General features: G+C 49.2%; 1 protein-coding gene across 3 annotated transcripts in view; it reads right to left on the bottom strand.

Moving 5' to 3' along the window:
- PAX5 (paired box 5) overlaps nt 1–19,433 on the bottom strand; it is a 201,535-nt gene that overhangs the window by 181,375 nt on the left and 727 nt on the right. Inside the window, exons 1-3 of one of the 3 annotated variants that reach the window (XM_077147687.1) lie at nt 12,541–13,578; nt 6,503–6,668; nt 270–467 (exon numbers count right to left, since the gene is read on the bottom strand). In XM_077147687.1, coding sequence (XP_077003802.1) covers nt 270–467; nt 6,503–6,668; nt 12,541–12,583 — 407 coding nt within the window. In that variant the 5' untranslated portion in view covers nt 12,584–13,578. Of the gene's footprint in view, nt 1–269; nt 468–6,502; nt 6,669–12,540; nt 13,579–19,433 lie in introns of those variants that run through there. The other 2 variants (XM_077147686.1, XM_077147688.1) reach the window with 2 other exon arrangements.

Genomic DNA, 19,433 nt, shown 5'->3' with positions numbered 1-19,433 from the left:
TAGGGGAGGGAGAAATGGCAGTCATCGCGGGCTCAGAAGAATCTCAAATAGCCACAGGCAGGGTGTTGGCATGGCCTCCGCTTTCTGGGCCTGGGGCCCCAGAAGAAAAAGATACTAGAGATATACCAGGCTCTTCCCGCATCTGTCCTGTCCAGTAACTCTTAAGGGGCCTTGGTGAAAGGAAGAGCCAGGTTCTTCAAGGAAGGGATGCACAGAGCTTCGGGCACCCTCCACCAGATCCCCAGCCCCCAAAGGCACCAGCCCCTCACCTGTTGATGGAGCTGACGCTGGGCACCGTGTCATTGTCACACACCCGCTCTGCCAGCAGCCGGTCCCTGATCTCCCAGGCAAACATGGTAGGGTTTTGGCGTTTATACTCAGCAATTTTTTCCACCACTTTGGGCGTGGCAACCTTTGGTTTAGATCCTCCAATCACCCCAGGCTTGATGCTCCCCGTCTCATAATACCTAGGACCCAAGCAGAAGGAGAAAGGTGCTTAGCCATGAGGAATTAGCAAAGTGGATATTGGTGACAAACTAACAGGCTTCTCTGCCCAGGAAATGTCCCAGTCTGCGCTGTTCAATACCATAGCAACTAGCTACGTGCCTCTTTTGAGCATTTAAAATGTGACTAGTCTGAAGTGAGTTGTGCTGCACGTGTAAAATACATACTATACTTTAAAGACTTAGCATACACACATACACAAAGAATGTAAATATCTCATTAATAATTTTTATATTGGTTATATGCTGATTATAATAGCTTTGATATATTGGGATAAATGAAATATATAGGGAAAATTAATTTCACTTCTTTTTACTTTTTTTTAATGTGCTACCAGAAAATTTTAAATTACACACATGGCTCAGTATCGGTCAAGAAGTGGTGCATTAAAAGATCTTTCACACTTCTCTACCATTTTACAGTTTATAGAAAAACTTTCAAATCAGTGTTCCCATTTGATTTCCACAACAGTTCTAAAACACGTAAATGTTTTGAATGAATGAAGGAGTAAATGACTGAATGAATAGGTTTTCATGTACAGGTAGAAAACCAAGATCCATACAGGATAAATGGCTTGGTCAACCCAGGACTGCGGCCCAAACTCTTGAGTTAAAATGTCCCCAGAAATTTGGCTTGAACCTTAGATATGCCAGCTCTCCTATTCCCTAAGGGATAGTCTGCATTCCATGAAACTGTCCCCCGAAATGCAGCTTAATTTCCCATAAGAGAAAGAAACAATAATGCTGGTGTAAAATTAAAAGAAATGTTAGGTTCCACAATTAACTGGAAGTTTGTTTTATTAGTCAAAATCCAGGCAATCAAAAAAACCAACCACAAGTCACAACAGCTCTTTCAGGGACCTCCCTTGAGGTAAATCACTGTTTCTAAGGACATTTTCATGCTATCAGCTCTTCCTCGTTAACACAAATAGGATGTCAGGGTTTTACAGCAAGACCGAGACCAAGGAAAAGACACGCCATGAAAGATCATTTCAGGGGGGTGGAAATAACTTGATTCCTTTCTGAATCTGAGCCTTCACTGGATGTCTCTTTCAATATTTACAGAGGAATTCTCAAGTTCCTCTTCCAAAGGAGATTGTCTTGCAGCTGAAAAATATTTTAACCACAAAGATATTTTTTAGAGATGACTGGTAATTTTTTAAATCTAAAAAGAGTTGACAATAGGTAAGGGAAATGGTGTGATTTTCCCTTGGAGCGTGTAGGAAGTATGACTCCAGAACCATGCTCACATACAAACAGCATCCTCAACCTGGGTAATGTCTGGTTAGGACCAAGTTACTGAATATTCTAGAAGTAGATGAGATGCCTTAAAAGTGGTGAAGTGGAGGTGGAAACCATATTTTTCATTGAGAAGAGTGTCATTAACAAATTCTGACTATAAGGCAAAACCCAAGCTATTCTCCCTCTTTTCTGTAATTGCTGAAAAATTGTTGTTAGTCACACACAGGTTTTTAGAAATATCCAAGAAACACTTTCTGTCAAGAGTCTAGAAATGTACATAAATCAAGGTCTACACCAATCTTTGCAGCCTCCAATTATCCTTTCTATTTTGCAATAGAAAGTCATCTCTTACTAACAACACAACTTGTTTTTTTAGGCATAGCACTCTATAGTTTACAGAATTATCAAGATACCACACCAATCCCGCAAGGCCAGTAGGGTTGTAACAGAAAGGAAAACCAGTGATTAGAAAACTAAACAAATTGTCCAACACCCTTCTGGAAGTTAGAGGCAGCCGCATCTTTCAAACCTGGCTCTGACCAATAGTTTTCCCACCAGAGCAAGCTGTCATTTTGGTTGCAAAAATTAAAGTAACAATAGTAATAATTGTAGAAGACTTTGCTTTGTACCAGGCATTTTCACATGCATCTTTTCATTAACTTATTCAATCAATAGTCGTGGAGTGCCTTTTGGGGAAGGCACTATCTCAGGGCTGGGAACTCAAAATATGTTAGCTGATTAGGTCTGCAATATTTACTCAGCAAATCTAAATGGTGGCAGTATGAAGTCCCCACCTCCATGGCTGGTGGGTGGCAGTGCTCAGGCTCTCAGCCCATCCCACCTGAACAGTGCCAACAGCGGGAGGCTACGGTCTTAACATGAGAAGTCTCTGTCTCTCTTTGCACTGGTACATAGACCAGGCACTTAGAAAACAACTCTGGGACACCCTAAACCCTGATCTTGCAACCGTGTCAAGTAAGATTTCAGACATAATCACCATCCTTTCATCTCAGCAAAACAGCCACACAGCCCTTTGGCTTACAGACAAAAGACAAATGGCAGCCTCCAACCTTCAGTGTGGTTTGGTGCAAAGAGCCTTAGTTTAGGAATCATGCAGTGTAGATGCTGGCCAGTGACCAGGATACTAAATCACTGCGTGATCTCGGTCAACTCACTTAGCCTCTCTGGGCATCAGTTACCCCATCTGTATAATGGGGGTGACGGTGGCAATCTTTACCATGCTTGCCTTCTGTTGTGAAGATACAAATGCAGAATAGTCCAAGAAAAAGCTTTTTCCAAACATATAGAAGGGAAAAACCACAACCCAACATAATAAAGAGTACATGCTCAGATTTAAACTCCCTCCCCCCAGGGTTTATTATTACTGTGAAACAAACCACCCAATTCCAAATGGCCTGAACTTCTCAGCCAAGCTCCAGTGAAAGAAGACAACAGCCAAGCTTTCTGGGTGGATTTTACTGAGTCTCATATGCCACCGAGCCATGCATCTGGGGCCCCTCTGCAGCCTGAGCACAGAGGAGTGAATGCCCGCACTCCTGGCAGACCGCCCATCTTCCTGAGATGACAGGGGTCCCTGCCTGCGCCAGGGACTCTGCCTGCCTGCCCCACAGCCTCTAAAAGCCACGGCCACCACACAGCACATGCTCCCTACAATCAATCCCCTCATGTGCGCCCATCAAATTCTTCAGTAACAACAGCAACAAAATCGGTGGATCAAGCAGCCCCAGTTCAGAAATTCCCAGTCACACTGTTTTAGGGCTGAACTTGTTTCTTAAAGGCAGTTCTAATTAGAGTGACATTTTGTCCACTGTGGTTCTTAGTTATGAAAATAATGAGCTATGAAATTCCAATTTATTGTTGACAACTTAAACGGCCAGGCACCGGAGCGGCGCGTAACTTCCGAGTGCCACTCTACCTACTGACAAATCTATTCCGGGCAGTGGGAGCCCAGGGAGGCTGCCAGGCTGGGCTCAGGAGGGTCCCTATTCCCTTCAGTTTCCTTGGGAGCTGGAAGGGCTCCGGGGCACCAGAACATGAGGACCTGCCCTCCGGACGTCCCTTCAGAGAAGGGTGCAGGGTCTTGCCCTGGGAAGATCTCAAATAGTGAGCAAAATGTCTGCTCAGCAAAGATGCATCAGCAAAAGCAGAGGAAGAGCCTTCTTTCTCTCTCCCTCTCCCTCAGTACAATGAAGAAGCTTCACAAGAAATTATCTAAGACCCATTTGGCTTTAGAAACCTGATACAGAGACATTCAAAGGAATTTCTCTGCTCACTCTTTCCTCTTCGTCTTGTATTCATTTATCCCTTTGTGTCTCTCTATCCTTTTTCTCATTCTCTTTTCTCTTATCTTTATTTTCCCACTTTTTCTTTTTTCTATTTCCTCTCTTCTATTTTCTTCTCCTACTCGCTCTCATCCTTCTGCCTGAAACCACATCTAATGAGAATACCACGCTGATAACCTACTTTTCTCCCCGACCCTTGTCTGGGACCCCTGTACCTGCTGAGTGCTGAACAGGAGTGGCACCCACAGCCTCCAGGGCCCCAGTGACCTGTGCTGGACAGGTGGATGAAGGAATAAACTCAGGAATCAAGGTCCCTGAAGGGGCTACTAGACCCCTGGCCCTGAAGCACGGCTCCCGAATTGTTAGAAATTGTTGTTCCCTCTACCTGAGAGAATTGCTTAGATTTCAGCAGATGGAAGAGAAAGGGCAGGCAGGAAGTTGCTGCATCACTGATATACCTCAAAATATTTCTCTTCTGTTCAGGCAGCTGTTCTCAAACCACAATGACAAACCTACAGGACAGAGGTTGTTTTCTGACTCGGGGAGAGAGACCCTGAAAAAGCCCTGAATGGTTAAATCTGAGAATGTCTCGCCTGGTAGGGCAGACCTTTAACACATGCCTGGAAACAAACCTGTGGCTTTGTTTTTGGGGGTTGGTGGGAAGAGAGTGGTCTGGGAATCAGGGTCCTGTAGGCCTCCCCCCAACCCGAGTGCTGACTCCTTAGGTGCACCTGGGCCCGTCACTTCGTCTCTCTCAGTCTGTTTCCTCATCTCAAAACATGCTTCTCTGGGTCGTGCTGAGGCTCAACCGAGAACACAAATGGGAGCGCTAAAAGACTGTGCAGCCCTCTGGGACTTTCACCATTGTTAGTATTTTGCTTGCAGCAAATCGCCGGGTCAAGTGGCAACTTTCAAATGTCAGATTTGAGGGCTGCTGTTTGTTTTATTTCTTCTCCTCTCTAATTTAATATATACTTAGGCTGCCTGTCACTACGAAGGAAATAAAACATAGAGAAAGAAAATACTGCAGCTTAACATAACAAGGTTGATGACCATCCAAAACTGAAAATAACGACTGACTGTTAAAATTGGAATGTGATCTCACTGATACAAACTAATTATAATAAGCAAACTCATAGAGTCAGAATCTAAAATGTAGGTTACTAGGGGATAAAATAGGGGTAGAGAAAGAGGAGCTGACGCTTAATTTGTGCAGAATTTCTATTTAGGTTGATTATAAATGTTTGCAAATGGATAGTGGGGATAGCAGCACATTATTGTGAGTACAATTAACAGCACTGAATTATGTTTGTGAATGTGGTTGAAAAGGTAAGTTTGGGGTCATGTATGTTGCTAGAAGGAATTAGAAGATAAAACATAGGACTGTATAACACAATGAACTCTGTTGTGGATGATGGATTATAGCTAACAGAACAAATATAAGAATGTTCTTTCACGAATTATACCAAATGTACAACATTATTACAAGGTGTTAATTATAGGCAGTGTGGGGGAAAATACACTGCATGTAGATTGTGAACTATATTAACAGTAATAGTTTAATATTCTTTCATGAATTGTAACAAAGGTACCACATTAATGAAAAGTGTCAACAATAGGGAAGTTTATGTGAAAAAAAAGGTCGTATTTCTCACATGACTCTTCTGTAAAACTACAACCACTCTGATTGTAAAAAATGAATTAATTTTTAAACTATGTTAAGTGAAAGAAGCCAGAACACAAAGTATGAAATATTGTGTGATCCCATTTACATAAAATATAAATATAAATCAATTTATAGATACCGAATTATATTAGTGGTTATGTAGGGCTGGGGAAGGACAGAGGGATTGAGAGGTGACTGCTAAGGGGAATAGGGTTTTTCTTTTTGGAGTAATGAAAATGTTCTAAAATTGATTGTGGTGATGAATGCACAACTCTGTGGTTATACATTAATGCCATTGATTCTACACTTTGGATGGATTGTATGGTATGTGAATATATCTCAATAAAACTGCTTAGCAAATTGAAATGTGATGTTTGAAAACATTACAATGAAACACTGAGCTGTGGTTGAGTGATTTTATAACTTGTGGATTTTCTACCCAGCCCTATTCTGGCCTCAGGCTCACCTAAGACGTGTAGAGGAAATTCCCAGTGCCTCTTGCTCTTGAGTTCTTTAGAATAATCGACTAGGCTTTTAAAAAAACATGTTTTCCCTTTCAGAAAACACGTCAGTCACCCCACTCCATGTGTCACTTGAGACAGATGCTCCCCAGGGCTGCTTGGAGTAGAATGGCCTCAAAAGGGCTTTGCAAACTGCAAAGTACTCGGCGAGTGGGCAGAAGTGCCACCATGATTCTCACTAGGTCCCTGGCACATTGAAGAGATGCTGGGGTATGTATTAGGTCTTTATTTGAATAATCAAGAGAAGCCTGCGGCTCCTGCCTTTACCTGCCAAGAATCTTGCTGACACAACCATGGCTGACCCGAAGCTGCCTGGAGATGTCGCAGGGCCTGACTCCTTGATGAGCAAGTTCCACTATCCTTTGGCGGACTACATCAGGGAGTGGCCGTCCATTCACAAAAACCCCCCCAAGCTGATTCACTCCTCCATGTCCTGAAACAGATCAGAGACAAAAGGGAAGGGAAAGAGGGGTTAGACCCAGCCATATAGTAGACGGAAACTTTGTGAGCACCCAAGGCTCCTCTGATGAGAAATGGCCGACCGGCTGGATATCTCATACTTAGAGTCAGATCGTGCAGACTACACGAGCACCCCAGATTGCTTTTTAAAATTAATCTTGGCCTTTGTCTGTCTTCAGCCAGCCAGTTGAGCTATGGATAGCCAGTGTCCTTATATGATTCTTCCTTTAATTACTAGCATTTGCCTTGTAATTTATGATTTTTTAACAATGCAATGTATAAAGACTATACAAAACCTACATTAAAGAAGTACAAGTTATTACAGGATGCTGAGGTCTAACAAAGACCCTGGGGAGAAAATAGGTTTCAAATACATCAGACTGAGGGAGAAAAATAAAACAAAACCACGAAACTCTTTTCCTTTTAACAAATATCTTTAAAAGTAAAAAGGACCTCAGAATTTGTTTTCAGCTCAGCAGTCTGACCCAAGGGCTAAGAACTGGAAAAAAAAATTTTTTTTTCAACAGCATCTACAGAGTACTGAGACAAAATCCAACCACTGTCTTGATAAATACCCTTTCTTCAAGAAGGTAAGGCTGATAGGCAAACTTAACCACTGTACCTTCTCAAAGCACACAAAAGAAATGGGTCAGAAGATGTTCCATACGTGGTACATTCCACTTCACTCTAGCAGGATTTGTTTAAGGGCATTTCCTTGGAATTCTGGGAAGCTTTTGCAATGGACAGATTTAAGTTGGTTCCAGGGAATATAAAGGAGTCAGGGAAAGCTACTGAGTTCCAGATTTTACTTGGACTGTGGGATAGATTTTAAGAAAAGGTGTCCAACAAAGCGTCTGTCTCTTCCATCCAGTATCTCCTTCAGGTCAAGCTGAAGGGAAAAGGGGACCCAAGCAAATGAAGAGCTAAACATAGAGTGATTCAGGGTATTAACATCATTGACCGTGAGCTGTTAATCAGCGTCTAACTGGCACTGCTGAGGACTGGAGCCAAAAGTCAAATCCACACATTTACTGATGCTGCTGGCAGCTCAAAGGCCGAGGTAGGGGGAAAGCTCTTCCTAAACTGGGACTCGGCTGGAATAGGACTGTACAAAGAAGTCAAATCACCTCAGAGGTCACATATATGTTCACACCGCAAGTCTAAAGTATAAAATAGTGACCTCATCTCAGCTATTTTCACCTAATGCTCAAATACTATCCAGGTTCATGAACAACATCTGAAATGGAGGTGGCCAACACTCCCATTACATAACCTATTTCCTAAAAGCTGTCAAGGCAACACACTGAAGTTTCCATTGAGAGTTAGAATTGCATATTTCTCAAAATGTCCAAGCTCAGGCTTATTTCAAGGAAAAACACAATTTTACAGATACCTGAAGGTCTTAGTTCCAGTTCTAAGCTGAATTTCTCTCTGATTTTCAAAATAAGATTCAATTAGTTGTGATCATTCTAAAACACTCCAAACATAAGAAAAAGGAAATCTGTCTGGAATAGGATTTTGCAGTTAGGAACGCAATTGCATAATTCAACTGAAACAGAAATACTGCAGCCATCCTGGTCAAAGGCCTTAAGAAGTCTTTGTTCTGGGGCTGGGAATACCTAATAAAATATCATTGCACAGATCTTTGGAGAACAGTTTGGATTTAAGTAGAAGAAAGTAAATTCAAAATTGGTAGGAGTTCATCTGGGAGGACAAAGGGCCAGGAAAAGAAGCTAAAAGCACCCCGTACAATTTTTTTGGTGATCTGGGAGTCCAGGCATTGTAGTTGATCTGCAACAGCCTGTTTTCCATATCACTGGCAATTGAGACTTTCTGCCTAAAACACAGAGACAATCTTTAGAGGCCTTAAATTCCAAGAGCAGATCTACAAGTTACTTTTGAGCTTTGGTGGCTATTTTATATCATAGAAACACCCTAAGAATTCCTTAAAACTTGGTCAGTCTTGGTGTTAGCAAGTACCGAAATCCTCCACCCTTGGGCTACAGCTGAGCCATCTGTGCTCTTCTGGAGTCTTACCCACATGTCCACATGTGGGTCACCATGTGTGACACCAGACCAGAATGACCTGGGAGCCCCTACCTCCCTCAACTTCCTGGAATGGCCCCTAACCCATTTAAAGGCCTCTCTGCCTCTGTCACAGTCCTACCCAACAGAAGTCTTCTGAGGGTGGTGGTGGGATTAACAATTGTGTCTCAGGAAGGCAATGTCTCCCACTTGCCCTGAGACTGGAAAGAACTGAATCTTGCAGCCGGAGAGAGAGGATGCAGGAGGGGGAATGAAAAGAAGAAAAGAGAATAAAGTGGACTCATGAAAAGTGTGTGGAGGAAAGGATATAAAGAATGGGAACTAAATGAGATGCATAGCAAGGAGCGGGAGAGACTGGATGGGACCCGCAGGTTAGGAAAGCAGAGGAGAAAGAGGAATGAAGAAGCCAAGCTAGGGGAAGAAAAGAAAGGTGAGTTTGTTGCCGAACAAGAGGCAATGAGAAGAAAAAACTGAGGAAGCCCATTGACGGGGCATCGGGGCATTAGGAGAACTGGGGATTCTGTAGCAGGGGAACTTTGTTATCTGAGGCCCCCAGCGCCTGCCCCGCTTCTCCTTGGAGGACCCAAGTCCCAGCTTCTACTTCCTATAGACTCTAGCTGGGTAAGGGCTCACCCCATGAGGGGTTCAGGGAGGAGAGTAATATCAACTCAACCATACTTTTCAGGGGCAAGTAGAATTTACAGAGAGACTGACACAAAGACAGAAGCAAACAAATCAAAGTAAAGACCAGGAAACAGACTCACAGTTACAAGGGAAACACAGCCCTGCCCCCACAGGCAGACAGAGCAGGGTTTGAAGGGAGGTGGTGGGGGGGGTGAATTGCTGATGCCCCTGGGGCCTTTGCGGCTCTGGTCTGGGAGGGGTCAGCCTCCACAGATGCTCCTCAGGCCCTGATAAGTATATGCTCCCCATCCAGGGGCTCTGCTCACACCTCCACAGACCCCGGCTGGGCACAGGGTGTGGTGGGAGGGGTCTCTGCTGAGTCAGCCACAGATTGAACTCCAGGACCCACAGAGTCATTGAAATTCCTAGATGCACCAGAAAAGAAGAATGGAGGGGCACACAGACATACAAACAGAAACAGAAAAAAAGCAGGGATGAAATCTCTCTACTGGACTCTCTAAAGGACCGACAAGTGCTGACACACAGGGACAGTTGGGCTGCAGACACAGATATTGTTGGACCTGACAGAAAGAGATCCTTGTACATATGTGTACCTACCATAACAGACCACTGACCTCTCTGGAATCTGAGTCCCTCCACCTTCCCTTCTGTAAATTCTCCAAGCTTCAGTGGAAAGTCAGGAAGACCCAAGAGCCAGTTTTGCCCATGTGAACTTTCTGTCAGTCCTTTTGTCTCTCTGACCTAAATATCATACCCTAAATGGGTATAGCTGAAGGTTTAGAGGATGCTCCGATAGAAGATTGGCTGAAAAAATGCTTTGTAACTGGTAAAATACTGGGGGAGGTGAACATCTGGGTAGAGGGACAGGAGGCCATTGTACTCGTGAAAATGATGAGCCTAGAGTAAGAGTGGGGGCAGGGAACTTCAGAAGTTCATTTCCTGGTAGTGCCTGCCCTTCCCACACATACACACCACCTCCCCACAGAAGCTGTCCTGCTCTGGTGGGGGGCAGGGGTGAGATCCGGGAAACCGATCATAGCCAGGAGAGGAAGATGAGAAGGTGAGATTTAATCTAAACCCCTATTACTGGAGTCACCTCCCAGGATCTACTGCACCCTACCCCAGATGCTAGCAAGTTGGATTCCCAAAGCAGGCTCACATTGTACAAACAGACAGTATTGAACATCAGAACCAAGAGAAGCCTGGGCCTGAACCAGCTCTGGAAGCTGGGCTGACTGGGGCCCAGCCCCCACTGTGCGGCCCTGAGATTGAAAATGGGAGGAGGGAGCACCTTCCCATGTTGAGGGCAGATGAAGATGGCCTGGACAAGGAGGGACAGCGACATAGTCATTAACTGCTAGCTAATCTGTACTTGGAAAGAGCTGGCTCCTCCACATTGATGCACAGCCAGGAGACCACAGGGTCTGATGCTATCTCCCCAAGGGCCAGGCATGACCTCTAGTCTTCTGGGCTCTGCGCAGGAGGCAGTGAGGGCCATGGATTTCAGCCAGCAAGGACAGAAGTGCCGGCCAGCATTCTGCAACTTGCCCCCCAGTTGCTCCTGGACTGAGCCAAGGGCTTGCTCACCTCTCAGAGAATTGTCCCCAACTCGTTTGTTTTCAGACTCAGTCTGAGAGATCAGAGCCTTCCCGACCTTGGTCTCAATTCTCTGGGAGGGAAGAGAAGGCTACCGAGGACCCTGGGGTCACCACAGACTGGAAACCGTTTTGGCACAGGCCCCAAACAGTAAGGAATCGGTTGGGCTGGGACTGAAGCAATAAGCTTCTCTGCATAAATCTCACCACCGCTTTGGTGAATTACCTCGGACTCAGAAAATTGACACAAAGAAAAACGAATCTGCCGGCAGCCAGCCCCAGCAGCCTAGACCAGCCTTCCTCTGCCTGCCAGGCGGCTCGGGCCTCCGGTTCCGATAACGGACATAACTCGCCTTGTGAAGCTCTCCTTCTTTCCAGCCGGGTCTCGGCTGCCTTTGTTAAATAGGGGGTCTGTGGCTGGGGAAACTGAATCCCGGGTTGTGTGAGGACAACGGAGCCCCAATTCCGCCACAACTCCCTGACCTGCAGCCCGCGGGGACCCGAGCCGGACACTCGGTTAGATGCTGCCTAAGCCTGGTGCCTCGCTCCCGCCCGGCTCTGCACCACGCAGAAGGGAATCGTAATTCGTTACACTTGGAATTGCCTTGAAATCTCCGAATCTAATCCAGCGTTAACTCACCATGAGAGGAGCGCTCATCTCACAGGAGGCCGTACTAATGGGTGAACTAGCAGGATCCCCGCGGGTCAGGAAGCCGGGCCTGCCTTGCCTGCGCCCAAAATGACCTTTCCTGTCTGCTACACAGGCCGCATATTTCAGAAGGTGGGGGCACCTGTATAGTGACTAATTAGTTTCTTTCCTTTTTCTTTCTTTTTTTCTTTCTCTTTCTTTTTCTCTTTCTTTTCTTTTTTCTTTCTTTCTTTCTTTCTTTATTATTATTTTTTATTTTTAGGAAAGACGCCATATATATAAGGATCTGTGGATGTACTGGCCCACTCCTAAGCAGAAGCTCAGCTCAAGGACCACTACTTCGTTAATTTTTCAAATTCCTCTCCTCAACTCCAGGATGCCTTCGGATCCCTAGACCCAGGGTCCTCGCTTAACCCTCAACCTCTTCCTCCACACAGACAAGCTTACAGGCACTGGTGGAGGGCCCCCTTCCCCTCCAAGCCCAGTCTTGGTTAATCCCACGACTGAAAAGGTCGCGATCGGACTTGGGGTTTAGGGCGCTGAGACTCAGACTGATCTCTCCCAACAACTTCGTGCCCTCCAACAGGCACGGTCTGGAGCCCTCTCCGGGCCTGAGCCAGGATTCTCCGGGCGCGCTGGGATGTCGCCGGCCGCCGGAGCCCCCGAACGGCCGCAGCTCGCAGCCTACTCTACGTGTTGCCCGAGGCAGGATTCCCGGTGGTAGGTCCTCCTGCCCGGGCGACCGCGCACGTCGTTCCACATTCCTGCCTGGGAGCCCTGCACTTTGCAAAGTTGGCTGAGCGGCTACAGAGGTCCTGGGTCCTCCTGGCCTTAGTACCTGCCCCGCGGTCCCGTACCCCCAACCCCGTCCCAGCCGGAGAGTGAGAGAAGCGAGCTCGCCGCCTACTTACTATGCATGGATGCAAACGGGTCGTGCTTACAGTGTATTTCCATCGGGGCGCTCCAGACTGCAGGCCGGGCCACGCCGCCGCCTCCCGGCGCCAAGGGGCTGCCTACGGCGGTCAGGAAGCCGCTCCGCCAGGCCGAGCACCGCGCGAGATGGGCTCAGAAAACACTGCTGGAGGTTTGGGACCTCTCTCAGAGCCGCCCTGCTGAAGATCACCAAGAGCGGCGCGGAGAGGCGGGAAACCTTGCTAGCGCGGTCGGGCTGAGAGCTGGACCCCAACTCCGCTGGCTTCACTCCCCGGCTGATTCAGGCGACGGCTCCGGGCCTGGCCCGGGGTAGGAGAGGCCAAGGCGTCCGCGGCTCGGGGGACATAGCGTAGCGGCCCGCCTCTGGGACGGCTAGGAGCCCCCCGGCTCCCGGTAAGAACGGCTTGGAGGAGGCCGGCGGGACTCACGGCCCTCAGCTTCACTCAGGGGCAGTGAGGCCCGGGGACTGCCAAGCTGCTTCCTCAGCCTCACTGCCTCCGGGGTCGCTCCTTGGCCCCTTGGGCTCCGCCGAATCCTTTCTCTCTTTGCTTCTTTGAGTCTCTGAGGCTCGGGCTTGCCCCCTCAGCTTCTCTCCCCCTGGTTCTCCGACGTCTCAAAGTTGCAAAGAACTTCCTCCCTGGCCGCGCTGGGGGCCGGGCGGTTTCGGAGACGCTTCCGCCACTGATGCTGGAGCTGAGACTCCGGTCTCCCCCGGAGCTTGTAGCCCTTCACACCCCCGAGCCCGCTGCCTTCAAAGTTCCCGCGGTCCCCTCTGCTCCCCCATGATGGAGACCAGAAATGGGGACAACAGCTACGGGCTTCTCCTCGCCTCGGTATCTGCCTCACGCCTACCAACTCTTCGAACACCGCTGCTCTCTCTCGGGGGTCTGGTTAGACTGTCTTTCAGTTGCTTCTTCCGGGACGACCGCCGTGCCTGCCCAAGGCGTGGAGCGAGGGACTGAGAGAACGGAGAGTTCCCGCCACCGAGGCCGCCGGGACTGCTGGAGTCGGTGCTGAGATCCAGCCGCTGCTAGCTCTGACTGCCTGCGCTGCCGCCGCGGCCGCCGCCGGCGCTAGCCCTCCGCCTGCTCGGCGCGCACAGTGCGCCACCGCGCCGCCCCGGAGCCGCTTTCAGGACCCGCTGCGTGTGGACAGCGCCGCCCGGGGCTCAGCCTCCCTCCGGGCGGGGGCGGGGCGGGAGGGCTTACCTGCCAATCACACTTCATTAAGCCAATCAGGATAGCGACAGCCGGCCCTGGCCCGAGACGCCTTCCCATTGGCTGAGCAACCAGCGGGCCCCGCCTGAGTAGCGGATACCTGAGCAATGGGAGAGAATAGGGGGCGGGGCCCATGCCGCGGCGCCACGTTCATTGACAAACGCGCGGGGCGAAGGCCTAACCGAGCGCGGAAGCCAGGAGAAGGGGGAGGGGGCCCACGCTGTGCCGGGAGAGTCCCGCGGCTGTTCTCGCTGGATCGCGGCCTCCCCGCCTCAGCGTTGGGACCTTGGAATAGCCTGAGGGATTTGGGGCAATCGGGGCGGGAGTGGGGAATGGAAAGAAAATAGTCTCTAGGAAAAAAAAAACTCGTATGTCGTAGGAAAACAAGGAGTGCAATAAAGATCTCGATTTCAATCTAGTTTCCAACAGACTTGCAATGAAAAACTCGGTGTCCATATCTGCCTATTATGGACCTCAATTTCCTCATCCGTAAAATGGGCAGAATTGGCTTAACTAATCTTTAAGGAAGATTCCTTCCAAGGGAAATATTTCCTGTTTTTATCAAGCGCCTACTAGGCCGTCTCTGCCTCCTCTGTTCCGCCCCCGCCCCCATTCTTCCCACAGGACCCCCAATTCTGAACTAGCCTAAAGCAGAGACTTTGGGGGGAGGCTATTTCACACTCCTTTAAAGTTACTACCAATTGTCCTCCTAAGGAAGGGGACGATCTGAGAGTTTTTACAACATTAATAACCACTGGGCAATGGGCCCTCTTTCTAGCCTCAGACCAGAGCTGGCAGACGCGTTGGGCGCTAGTAATGAGCTCAGCTGGAGGCTTCTGTCCGCAGGGGCAATTCTGTATACCGTACAGACCTATCTGGAACCGAATGAAGCCCAGTTGCATCCAGCACAAATGAGGGTCACTGAAGCCAGCACCCGACTGCGTTCAATCTGCAAGGGTAGAGCGTAGCTGCCACAGTGCAATACAATACAGCTGTCGGGAGAACCCTGTTCCCCCTCCCACCCTCTGGGAAGTTCCTGTGCTTTTAGTTCTAAATGGGGTGGATATCTAGCAGAACTCTCTTGACCTAGAAGGGCAGAGTAAGTTTTGGTTACTTGGTAGCATGAAGCCCTGGGATCAGGATCAAAGGAATTGGATCTTAAGATGGAAGCATGTGGCAGCCTTTCTTCATCTGGACCACAATACTTCTGTGAGAGCCTATAGTGTGCCAGAGCGCTAGCTCCAGACACAGGAAACCCCTGTCCCAGCAGTTCGTTGCAGGGGTCCTAACACCCACCATTTCAAAATCAAAAGTGACACTCCTCTGATATTAAAAGTAAATCCACCAAAACAAGGGCTCTGAAATGCCCACTTCAGACGTGGTCTTATAAAGAGGACAGAGCCATTTCAGCCTCGACCTCGATCTTCCCTCCTGTCCATTCTCCTTAACGCCTGCCCCACTTCTCATAGCCCTGCACTGGGTCTGTGGGCCTTGGGTTCACCTCTGTTCTGTCCCAGACCCAGCTGCCCCTAACCGGTAGGAAAGTTTCCAGCGCTGACACTCCTCCCCATGCCTGGGCACAGCTGCGGAAAATGGCCTCGGGCAGCCTCTGGGGAGCCTGAGAGGCTACAGTGAGAACCGGGGTAGGGTGGCAGTATCACCTCTCCTTTGTCAGAACTCCGCTTGTTCGGATCTTTGCCTCCTCGCCCCACCCCACTCCAGCCTTGGACCAGGAAAATCACACCCGGATGGGTTGCAGTTCACGCCTTCCCTCCACCTGCATGTTGGTGCTGGACAATTGAAAGTGACTGGAATTCAGAGCCCTAGACCTTATGTGGCGGATTGGAGTTCCCCGTGGAGAGGCGGGAAGATGGGGACGTCCTAAGGGACGCAGCCAGCGACATCTCCATCCCTAGACTCACTCCCTGAACTAGGGCCTACAAACCCAGATTCTAGATTTCTTGGAGTGAAAAGGGGCCTGAGGCTGTCTTCCCCATTTTATAGATGCGGAACCAAGGACCAGAGGCAGGGTAGGACTTGCCCAAGTCACAGGGACTCTGGGGACAGAGTAAAGGCTGTGGGCCAGGAATATTTCTCAGAAGTATCTCTCAAGGGTATCTCCAGGGATGATGGGGCATTTGTATGCGTGTGCATACCTGCATGTGGTGCCAAATCAAAGAACCCTGTGGGGATATGCCTACACAGTCGGTTTCCCTTCCAATGATTGTGCGGCTGGAACAGAATCCCCAGGGTTCTCCCTGGGTGGGATGGAATAGCAGATATTTCCTGAACGTGAGTGTCTCAGGTTCCCCATTTCACACAGCGGGAGTTCAGCTTCAGGAGCTGCATGTTTCCACAGGACCAGCCTAAACAGTGCGCCAAGAGCAGCCCCCTCCAGGCACCGCATAATGCGCGTGGCAGAGGGAGTTTGGGGCGCACGTCTTGCCTCCCCTGGGTGGGGGGCATTCACGTCTTGCCTCAAGCGGTGGGAGGCCGCCTGAGAGGACCGGCCTCCTGGAACTTACTATCCCAAGGGGCGCAACCAGATCCTGCAAGCCACACCCCCCCCCGCCCCCCAGCCCCCAGTTCAACCATACAGGCCACCTAATGCCAGCCCAGAGAGGCTACCTGACTAGCACAAGATTACACAGTGATTCGATGACACAGGGTGGCAGGCTTCCGCACCTCCGTCCTGCCTCCCGACAACGTACCAGCCTCAGTCTGGGCGCGAGAGGGACTAGGAGGGAGCCGCCCAGCTGAATGCGGTTGGGCCTCGCTGTGCCCAACAGCCGTGTGGTCTCGTTCTCCCAGCAGCACAGAGCCGCGCGGTTTGATCCCGGAAGAAACTCAATTTATGTAAATCGAATCGCCTTTGAAAGTTTTGCAATTGAAAGAAAGCCCGTTGAGAATGAGAAGCCCCAAAAAAACTTCTGATGGCGCCCACCTGCTTCACTGGGGACATACACACACACACACACACACACACCCATCCCCCTCCCCACAGTGCACAATGCTACCATGTCGTCAGGAGATTGGGGCTGCTGATAGGCCCTGTGAACCTGAGGTTGACTCCCGCAGCCCAAGTCCAGTCCATTTTCCTTCTCTTGCTTTGTGGAAAGCGAGGCTTACAGGGTTCAGATTGGGTGCTCAGTTTGGGAAAGAAGGACATGGCTGTCCTGACCCAGTAAATTCTCTCTAACCCTCAAAGAAAGCATCAGAGAGAAAAAAGAACTAACCGAGGTTATACAGCTAGTCTGGACAGAATCTATTCTGCCTGAACTATGTCTAAACAGTTTCTCGGAGCCATGCAAGTGGGAGAAGGAAAGAGGGATTTAACCATATTTTTTGAGAATCATGTAAAGGCCTTTGTTCTGATTTGTTATCACTATCATCACACCAACAAGTCAGGGGCGTTGGGTCCACCAGCTGCCTCTCCCCGAGAAGTGAGGTCATAGCCCCTTCTCCTAGAGTCTCCATTCCCTCAGAAAAACAACCCCTGAGATGAGGCTTTCCAAGGCTCTGTGAGATGAAATTAGATGAAAAGGGAATTACTATTTCATCCCTGGGCTCATCATCCTAAAGCTGAGAGCCTGGATGGTGATGCCCACTCCAGGTAGCCTGTCCAATATAGTGTTTCTTCAAAGGAGGTCGAGGGTGTCTACCACCTCTTCCAGCAGGAATGAGGAGTCTAAGTAGGAGAAATCACCTTCCACTCCTATTCCCACCATCTCTCCTTCCTTATGACTTCAGACAAATCCATGCCCCTCTCTGTAACTGTCTGTCCTCCTTACCACAAGGAAGATGGTAGAGGAGATCCTTAAGTGGCTCCTTGTCCAGCACTGAACACACTTGATCTTCAGTTTAAAGCTACAGGGGCATGGCCCCCTTCCCACCATACAGATGGGAGAACTGTGGTACAGGGAAAGAATGGATTACGTTCCTAAAGGAAGCAAAGGGAGGTCTAACGGCCCAGGAGATTTTCAAGTTGGGAGAGGTGAGAAGATGGAGAGAAAACTGAACCTGGACACCTCGTTGAGCGCGAAACTCATCCCAGCTCCTCCTCTTCCCGCAGCCCCGGCCCAGACTTGGGCGGACAGTACAGTGTCATCTGCGCTGTCCGCCTTTTCCCGGGCAGGCAGCCCCCACCCGAACCCGCCTGCAGGGAGGGGGCGTGGCCCTCCAGGTTTTAGCTCCGGACAGCTTCGGGATAACCCCAACCCCACCCAGGCCCACCGCGCAGAGGAATGAAATGCTTTATTGATTAAACGATTATTCAGGTGATTGAACTAATCAAAGGGCCCATCGACCGCCGTGAATTACATTCTTCGTAGAGCACTGGTCAGGAGAGGTAGCCCTGCCCGCCTGTGCAGACCTACATCTGGACCTTCACACGCCTCTTACCCATCCTCAAAACGTACACAGTCCCTGGTCCCTAGCGCAGGTGCCTCTGGAATCCAATGTACTGAGCGATCTGTGCCCCAGGAAAGAGGGCCAACTAGGGAGTGGGATAGAGTAGAGGGGAGTTCTGGGATTCCTTTTCTGAGCCTTCACCCTGGGAATCTTTTGGCTGCCTCCTCCTCTTCCGTTCCCGGCCTCTTAGATCTCTTCTCTCACTTTTCTTCAGTCACAGTTTCAGAAACACATCTATCCCCAGGGAGTTTTCCAGCATTTGGGGTCTAAGCTTACTCCTCTCTGCCCTTTGACCTCTATTTAGGGCAGGGATGGAGGTAGGAGGTCACAGATCTCACAAGGACACGTGAATGTGAGGAGGGGGCATTATTGCCAGAGTCCAAAGCGTGTTGTGTGTGGGGTTAGCACATGTGGCCTGGTGACTGAAAGAGGACCCCAGATCTGGTTAATGCCTCAGGGCAGACAGAGATCTCTTCCCATCTGCCATCTCCTCTCACACATAAACCCACACCCTGCTACCCATGGCCTGGGCCTGCGGGAGGAACACATCCGACCCTGTATTAGGAAGGCATACAGGAGCCAGGTCTGGGTGCCCAAGTTGGGCACAGACATCCACCCACCTGTGCTCCTCACCATTGGAAGGGCACCCGCAGCATGAGCACACACACCAGTGTCAGAGGCTGTCTGGGTGAAAGTGAAGACAGGCTGGGGGCCCCTTGAAATGTCACAAACATCCAGTAGGCTGCTCACTCTCACCTGCCAGGGTGACACTTTTGTACAAATGGTAGGCTCTACAATGTCCACAGAGTGATGCAATGCACTTCTGTACAAATGGTAGAAGACACTTTTGTACAAATGGTAGGCTCTACAATGTCCCAGAGTGACGCAATGCACACTGCACATGAAGGAGCTGCACACCCTGAATACACGCCTCCACGCCTTCTCCCGTCTCCTAGCAGAATGACCCCTGTGGGCCCCAGACCCATCTGTCTTGAGACAGACAGTTTTGTGTTCATGGCATACACAGTGGACAGCTGTCAATATCCAAAAATAGAGGGATCAGTGTAACCACCTCTCTCTCACTTCCGAAATACCTTGGGATGTGAGAGGTGAACAGAGACCATTAAAAGTGTGGATGTACACTCCAACGCGTATCCAAATTATAGATATGCCACTCAAAGACACACACTTTGGATCCTCAAAAGAACATATACACAGTAAACACACACTAACATACATATGAA

Source organism: Tamandua tetradactyla, chromosome 2, assembly GCF_023851605.1.
Source record: "Tamandua tetradactyla isolate mTamTet1 chromosome 2, mTamTet1.pri, whole genome shotgun sequence".
Lineage (NCBI taxonomy): Eukaryota > Metazoa > Chordata > Mammalia > Pilosa > Myrmecophagidae > Tamandua > Tamandua tetradactyla.
This window is presented reverse-complemented; position numbering and strand designations above follow the sequence as displayed.